Source organism: Manacus vitellinus, unplaced genomic scaffold (assembly GCF_001715985.3).
Source record: "Manacus vitellinus isolate BGI_N305 unplaced genomic scaffold, ASM171598v3 scaffold_48_pilon, whole genome shotgun sequence".
NCBI lineage: Eukaryota > Metazoa > Chordata > Aves > Passeriformes > Pipridae > Manacus > Manacus vitellinus.
Genome location: NW_021940593.1, coordinates 4274809 through 4283621, shown reverse-complemented (window position 1 = coordinate 4283621; position 8813 = coordinate 4274809). Strand labels below are relative to the sequence as shown.

The following is an 8813-nucleotide window of genomic DNA, read 5'->3' as shown; positions in this document are numbered from 1 at the left end:
TGAACAATCCCAATTCTCTCAGCCTTTCCTCATGGCAGAGGTGCTTCATCCCTCTGATCATCTCCTGAGAACCCAGAGGTGGACTCTCCTTTTATTCCTGGCATCATCACAGTACACCAAAATCTTAAATATTGACTCTTACTTTTTTTTCTAAGTCAGTTAATTTATAAACTCAGATCATCTGGCAATGTAAGATGAGTTGATAAAAGAGCCAGAATTTTCTCCCTTCCATCTCTGACCACATTATAAAGTCACAGAACCTGAAAGGACCCATGTACCGACCACATGCAGAATTTACATTTTTTAACAAAGGTGAATTTAGAGCCCAACTTCCTCACTACTCCTTCCCCACAGGACCTTGTCCAGATCAAGTTCATTAAGAAATTTGTACTCCTCCTCTTTCCATGCCTCCAGGTCCTGAATATGCTTGCAGCTCCAAGACCAGAATGTGTCTGAGAACTCAAGAGCAGCACATTCCCTCTGAGCACAGCAGCACTTCAGGTGCTTCAGGCAAGCACAAGATGCTGCTCTGCTTCATCCCAGGTACCATTAACAGACCTCAGGCAGCCCAGAGCATCCTCAAGGCCAATTTTGGGCAGGAAAACATTCTTTTCACACATCCAGCAATCTCATTTAGCAACATTTTCTGCCTTACATTCCCTGGCTCCTTCAGGACAGGATACCAGTATTTGATATCTTTTGTTTCCACTTGTGCATGGCTTGAAGGAACTCAGTTGTGCTTAGAGCTTTTATCTTTCCCTCAAATCTTGCTGAAAATGCCCCTGTGGCTCTCACTGATGGTTTTTTAGCACTTGTAGCTTAAGAAGATTGGTGAAAAGGCAAGAATAACATGAATGAAGATGCAAGGGTGCAAATGCACAGCTACAGCTCAAGGGGGGCATGTGCCAGAACAGACACTGAGCCCTCTCCTAATGCTGGTAAATCACTGCTTGCCTGATTAATTCCTGACTGTAATTCAGAAAATGGCATTTTATCACTCAAGTCGGTTGATTAATTTGATTTTCCCGATATTCCCACCGCCTCCACCAATGGCATCTTGTCCTTACCCATCTCCACTGGCAGCACTCAGGGCATGGCTGAGATCTCAGAAGAATTACCACCCCAAAAAAAGCCTTTTTCCATTAACTTCAGTGCCACCAGGATTCACCTCCAGTCCTGCACTGAGACATAAATCAGTGCTGGCAAACTTTAATTAAAGCTGCTTCACTCTGGGCCCGTGTTCAGCACATTTTTTCACTGTTCATTTGTTCTACAAACAAATGACTTGTAAAAACCAACAGCTTTTATGACATGGTAAAAACATTCCTGGTTATGTTCTACTCAACTGTTTACCTGTTCCCCAAAACCATTTTATTTCAATATCCTGCTAATCAAGGGGAATATTATTTTTTCTTCTGAAATTTTCCAGCTGAAAAGGTTTTGCAGAACTTCAGGTGAAACAGCTGAGCTGCAGCTGTACATCTAAGACAGGTCTACCATTTAGTAGGAGCAATTTTAATAGTTATTTAACTAATGAAGTGGATGGAGATACACAAAATTAAGTTCTAGTTGGTTTCAGTGCATTTCTAATCTACTGCTAACAGAAAGTGAGCCAACAAAGGCAATAAAAAGACCTGAAATTACCTTTATAACACCTTCCCCAGGCCTCATATCCGTATAAATCTTGACATTGTAAGAGATGTTGGAGAAGGTGGGGGAATTATCATTTGCATCGATCACCAGGATATTGACAGTCACTGGGACACTCTCCTGGACTCCATCAGAAGCTGTCATCTTCAGCAGGAAAAAAATAAGCAGAACAGGAACATATTTTAATGGTGTGTTCTTAATACAATTCCAGCTGTGAGGAAATACAGCGTGACAACCAAAAATCAGCATTTCACATCTCACTTCGGCTGAGCTTGAGCCTGCAGAGTGCAAGACTCAGGGGAAAAGCAAAGCAAACCCACACCTTTGAAATGCTCTGTGTCAGGTGGGCAGGAGAAATGAGAGGGAATCACCTGGAATTTCCCAGGGTTGGGGCCAGGATATGGGCCACAGTCCGTGGCTGGGAGGGATGAGCCACCTGTCAGGTCTCACCTGGGCATCACCACACACAGGAGCTCCTCTACCTCTGTTAAACCTCCCAGAGAGCATTTCAAGGTGGCACTGAAAGAGCTGAAGGCCTTTTTACTCCAGAGGGGAAATCTGAGCTCTCCTTTCAACTGCTAAAAGGACAGAAAATAGGGAGGCAAGGACTGGGAACCCCAGCGGAGGAACAGCCCATTTCCAAATTGCTGCAGGGCCATTGTTTACCCACAGCCTGAGGGACTATCAAGTCCATTTTTTCCTCTTTATTTTTTTTAAAATACTGCTGGCTGGGGTTTATTGCAGCCTAGTTTTTTATTTGCTCCTGAAAACAAGCAAAAAGACCAAGGCAGGTGTCACGTTCCTGGCTCAGGGGACGAGACAAGAAAAGGCACCGATGGCCTCAAAGGCCAGGTATGAAAAAGTGGGCTCAGATGCTGCCATGGCAGGGGGGTGAGGAGCAGGGGACACACCTGGGACCATGGACATGATGCTCAGGGGGATCTAAACGCTGCTCTCAAGTTGGAGAAGCAGCCTGGAGGAAGGCACAACCCCCAGGAGCTCCCCTGGTTTCGCCGTTTCCTCCTCCCGGGCCGTTTTCCTGATCTCCAAAGATGTCAGAACCAAACCCTTTCTCCCAACAAGCTCTGGCTGACCCTGCAGGGCCTTCCAGGGGTGGTCACTCACCGAGAAGGTGTAGAGCTGCTGGGTTTCTCTGTCCAGGGGCTGCAGCAGGGTGAGGTAGCGGGTGATGCCACTCTGAGTCACAGTGAAGAACGTGCTGTAATCGTTCAGGAAGAGATGGAGCTGGGGATCCTTGGTCTTCAAACAACATCAAGGAAAAAAAGGGTGTGTTATTAGAAATTCACCTGCACCATTAACTCTCCGATTATCTGATGCAAGTGCTTGATTTAGTTGAAACCTAAATAGGCAGAAAGTACAAATGCTGTGATTAAGAATCGTCAAAACTGTAAAAAAAAAGGTAAAAACTCCCACTGCTGGTCTAAAAATCTAATCTTCTCCATGAAAAATGGATTAAAACCCTACTTTAACCTCTAGAGTGAGAAAATCCAATGGTAAACAAATACCTGCATCTGTTAGTTTTAAATGATTGCTTTTTTTTCCCTTTGAAACAGTAATTTCTAAGCCAAATATAACAATATAAGAAACCAGATTCGAGCATATTAAAACCAAAACAAAACTGATCTTGATTAACAGAGCAATAAAACAGTTGGGTTGGTGCAATGAAAAATATAATGATGTGTTGAAATGCATCATTAAATAGATGCAGCTCAGAGACTCTCTGCATCTCAAAAAGAATCAAAATATATTGATGCAGAATTATGAACTTCTCGGTTGATCAAGGGAAAAAAACATAATAAATGAACTGTGGCACCGTTTCCATTAGCAAGTAACATTTTAAGGTAAATAAAGGCAAGTCAAGGCATTGTAAATTTACTCATGTCTTCATGAGTACTTCAGTCACTCCTGACTTCCATCTCTTTCAAGATGTTATTGAGTTATTTAACTGATTGGACTGCAAGGGTCACTCTACATTAGTTAAATTTGCAAACAAACTACATTAGCTTTTATTGCCTCCAGCATTCCAACAAATTCCCGTGTCCTTGTCCATAATGTGGTTAATTTAACCTGACTTCTTGTGCTACTCTCAGTCATGAGTGAGAGTCCATTTCTGTCAGGTGAAGCCAAGCTGGTGGAGTGCAAATTCAACTCGAGAAAACACAAAAGGCTGGGAAACAAGTCCCATAAAAACTGGTTTAAATTGCCCCAAAAAATGTGGAGATGAGGGATCAGAGGGATGAATAAAACTCAGCAGAAAATTCAGGATTTTACCAGCTGCTTTCCAACATCATTGCACAGAAGCCTCCCTGTACAGGGTAGGACACACAACACAGGCACAAACAGCTGAATTCAGCAAATGAACCAAAAAAAGGAGCATTAGGCTCTTCCTCTCTCAATAGTTTCTCACCCTGAGGCCACGATGCTTCCAGAAGGTTAATTCCTACCTGTCATTAGTGTCAGTCCTATTGGATTAGACCCCCCCAGAGCACTGGAGAGCTCACCAACAGGCACTGAGTGGCATCATGAACAACTCCCAGGACAAAATTAGTACAATTAGAAGGAGAAAGAGGAACTTTTCTTAGTGAACTAGAACAAAGCCCATGCAAAGATTGCTCAGTTTAAAGGAGAAACCATCCCAGTGTTCCAAACAAGTGGTTTCTCATTCCCTGGATCTTTGCTGCAATGCCAGCTCCCAGGAAAATCACAATTCCTTTTCCAGTCAGCAATGCAAACAGCAATGTCTTTATTCCATGCAAAATTACAGGAGGTAGTTGCCAACAACTGCTCCCTTTGCAGACACTATAAAGCCAAGCAAAAATTTATTTTCCAAAAACCCCTGTTGGTTGTTACACTTCTGGCTTGTCATGTCATTTTGAACACTAATAAACAGTATTTTTTTCCTAATTTGCTCCCCAGGAAAAGCAATGATGGAGATCCCACACCCTCCCAAAGTAATCCATCCTATTCCTTTGCTATTCCTGCATTAGCAAAACATTATCCAAATGTGGAAGTCAAATTGCCTTTACAGCAATCAATGCCTAGTTCATGTGCCTCCCATGCATGTCAGACCTACAGAGCAATTTATTTCCTTAATCTTTCCTTAATCTGGAAAAGCACTGTTATGCCTTTACATCATTAGCATGGATATTTTACATTATTATCACATTTTGTGCTGCAAGAAAGTAGATCACTTAACTGAACATTTCATGTGAGAGAATATGACTGTGGGAAACAATCCAGCAATGCTGCCAACACTATTTCCAATACTTTAATTTTTAAACTATTTTATTTTAGGGCCTGGACTTAAAACACTGTGTTTTCTGGGTACACTACTGGGTCATGCATTAAGGCTGGTCTCTGAGGAATTCTTTAGCACGTAGTTTTATGTAGGAAAGGATCAGAATCCACACAAAAGAGTGCACATGCAACCTGCAAGGGCCGTTTCAAGCACACAGTTCCAACCTGAGAGGGTTTAGTAGGTACTTTTAAACCTGACATGGTTTAGGAGGTACTTTTTAAATTAAAAAAGGACTTTTTGTAATACTTAAGATGTCCGTGAAGACATATAATTATTTATTGAACATTAAGCATTTAATGAACTTTCACATGACTTTATGCCCTGAATTTGGTCCAGTGTGTTTAAAGGGCTCTTTGCAGGTTTCCCAAACCAAGAGACAGCTCCAGCCTCAAACATCATCAGGGCAAAGAAAAATGAAGGAGGACAAGAGGAATAAATAAAGAAATCACACAATTGAAGCAAGAAATGGAGTTTTTCAAACACAACACCCAATACCTACGGGCAGGGCACCTGGGGCAACCTACAAAGGAAAACAGGGCACAACATGAATCCAAGTGAGGAAACACAAACCTGGGACTGAGGGACATCAGGAGAGCAGGACATTTGGGGAATTAATGGCTGCAGACAAAAAAACTGCAACAAAAGGAGGCACACAAAGGGCTCCAATAAACACTCAATAAACAAAGAATGGCCTTGGATGTGCTCTGCTTGAAAAATCTCTGGAGAAGTTCCTGCCTGGATGTTAATGTTCCATTCCTGCTGTGTAAACACACAAAGGTTTACAACTCTGCCCAAAGCAAACAGCTTTCCAGAATTTACTAAGATTAAACCAAAATTAAATGATATTGTCAAGACTGAGCAGGCAAGGACATATATTCTGTATGTGTTTCAACATCCCCAAGGGTTTTTTGGAGGGAGTCTGTTTGGCTGTGAAGTTCTCCAGGGTAGCCAGAACGAGCTCCAAGACTATCCAAACTGCTCAGGTTTCCTGATTGCCAGCACAGGCTCATCTCCAAAGAGCTGCAGCAATAACAAAGAGACTTTAATGACACATCTGGGTTTCCCAGCATTCTCCACGTGGAGGATGATCAGTGCTGAAACGCCCACGGCAGAGAGTTGTTTTCTTGCAGGGATGTTTCCAGCATCTGCCCTCCTCCTTTCTGGGGGAAAGGAGAAAGTCTTTCCCACTTTCACTAGGCAAATGTGAGATCCACAGCCTTGCAGAGGCACAGCAAGTGGGGTTATTGGTCCCAGCACAAGAAAGACACTGACCCCTCTGGAAAAAGTCTAAAGGAGGCCACTAAAGTTGATCCTGGGGCTGGAGCCCCCTCTGCTCTGGAGCCAGGCTGGGAGAGCTGGGGGGTTCACCTGGAGAAGAGAAGGCTCCAGGGAGACCTGAGAGCCCCTCCCAGGGCCTAAAGGGGCTCCAGGAGAGCTGGAGAGGGACTGGGGACAAGGGATGGAGGGACAGGACAAGGGGGAATAGCCTCATACTGCCAGAGGGCAGGGTGAGATGGGATAATGGGAAGGAATTCTTGGCTAGTGATGGTCTTGAAGGTCCCTTCCAACCCAAACCGTTCCAAGGCCATGAAATGGTGCAGCTGTAACACGGCTGTGAGGGAGCAGAGAACCAAATTTAACTTCCCCTGTGTTAATCCACGTGTCAGAGATTCATGGAGGGCTTCCAGCCTGGGGTGGGCAGGAGGTTTCCAGCAGAGAAAGGCTGGGAGGACTAAATGGTAGCTCAGGGCGGGTTTGTAAGCACAGGTAATATGCTCATTAACTTCTGCAGGTCTCAATGTTCTGCTGGCTTCATTGTACCTCCATAAATGAATGTATTTACTGAGTCAGGATTGCTGATGAGACGTTGCCATCGCCCTCTCCGTGCCTGTGCATCTTAGTTTCCACTGGTGGCACTGGCTAAACATAATGTATTCTGTCTTCTAATTGAAAAATCAGTTGAGATTGTATTTCCTGTTAAAATGACTCCCTGTCTTCTGATAAATGCAGGAAGAAAGTGGGCATCTGAACTGAGTGTCTTAAGGAAAAAAAAAGAGAACAAAACACGTTCTAAATTTAAACCCCGCGGGAATTATAATTGAGTCCTGCTATAAACCTTCCAAAAATTAATTTATAGATGTGACATTGCAAACAGACCTTTAACTAGAGCAGCCCTGCCAAGTGCTGATATAATTAAGTGGTCTGTTTAAATGGCATAAATTAAATTAAGCCACACGGATACCTTAAGACCTGAGTAACCAAAGCTGAGATGAGGAATTTAAACAGTCTGATCTGAGGGCTCTTTACATAAGGCTTCCCAAGCCACTGGTTTCCTTACTCTTGGGCTTCCATGGGAGAGAACTCATTTCTCTTATCTAGTGATTAGGGTTGCTGAGAAAGCTGCCCTGTGTATCAATCATGGAATGGTTTGGGTTGGAAGGGTCCTTAAAGACCATCCAGTCCCAACCTCTGCCACGGGCAGGGACACCTTCCAACTAGACCAGGTTGCTCCAAGCCTGGCCTTGGACACAGTTCCTGATGAATAGTCCCTCTCCTGATTCCCTGTAGTTCCCTCAGACCCTGGAAGGTGCTGTGGGGCCTCCACAGAACCTTCTCCTCTCCAGGCTGAGCAGCCCCAGCTCTCCCAGCCTGTCTCCAGAGGGGAGGTGCTGATGGGCACCGATGCCATCTTTGCCAGGTGTGCCAGCACATGTTCAGAACAGCACCTGGGTGGTACTCCTGGTGCTCCTGTGCATCCCTGCAGCCCATGCAGCATCCCTGGGCAGTGGGATAAGGCCCAGGGCACTACTGTGCCACTCCAGATCCTCTTTTCCCAGACACTTTCTTGGTTGATGCCTCCGTTACCTGTGGAGTTGAAGTCAAAGGAAGCTCAATATCCCAGGTACATGGTGGGATTCTTGGGTTATCCTGTGCAAGAGCTGGACTTGATCCTTGTGGGTCCCCTCCAGCTCAGGACATTTAGTGAGCTGTGTTTTCAGAGAACTTGTGGTAATTTTAAATGATTCTTTTACTCAAAGGCATCTCGGTAGCAACTGGAGTGGACGGAGCAAATAATGGATGAAATAAGTTTTAAATTTAACTACAAGCACAGGTTATGGATTTCCAATAACAAATCCAGAAAAGGAAATTAATAGATTTCTTCACATTTTTTTTTAACCAGGAGCACTGAAGCATTTTTCTCTGATATTTGCCTGATTGCTTCTATCTTTCACAGTTGTTGTTGTTTGAACTTGTTTTGCAGTTGACGTTCTCTCGAGAGGAGAGTTCTCATAACACTGAGCAGCACTTCTGGGCTACCCCACCAGTTATGGTAGGGAAGAATAATTCAAGAAATATTCCTCCCAGAATGAAACAGTCCATTTATATCATTATTAAAACAAGCAGAAGGGAAAGGCAAAGCCAAAAGGCTGCTTCTTTTTTTTAGGATTTATAAAGATTTGGGTTTTTTTAATTTTGGGGGATCTTTCACTTAAGGGAAATTAAAAATATTAACGCTGAATCACTCCTGTAGCATTGTATTTCTTCCTTTATTTGTGTAGGGTGAATATCTCATGGTTTCTGCCCTCTGAAGCTGTTTTTTCTCTCTCTGAGTTCCTTGGAGTCCTCAAGGAATTTGGGGGTTTGTGTATCTTCCCCCTTTTAAACAAATGTTACTGCTAATTAGTGGCACCACTGGAGCTGACACTTGTTTATTGCCATCTCCCACCAATGACTCATCTCTGTGAGGAACACAAGGTGACTTTTTCCAAAACTTTCCTGTCAGCTTTTCATTCCAGGAGGGACTTGGCCCTTTCTGCCCCAACCTATAAAATCTGAAAAGGGC

General features: G+C 43.7%; 1 protein-coding gene across 1 annotated transcript in view; it reads right to left on the bottom strand.

The window, feature by feature from the left end:
- PCDH15 (protocadherin related 15) overlaps nt 1–8813 on the bottom strand; it is a 217673-nt gene that overhangs the window by 151758 nt on the left and 57102 nt on the right. The window contains exons 9-10 of the mRNA XM_029962595.1: nt 2776–2910; nt 1645–1794 (exon numbers count right to left, since the gene is read on the bottom strand). Of these exons, the coding sequence (XP_029818455.1) occupies nt 1645–1794; nt 2776–2910 (285 nt within the window). The remainder of the gene's footprint in view (nt 1–1644; nt 1795–2775; nt 2911–8813) is intronic.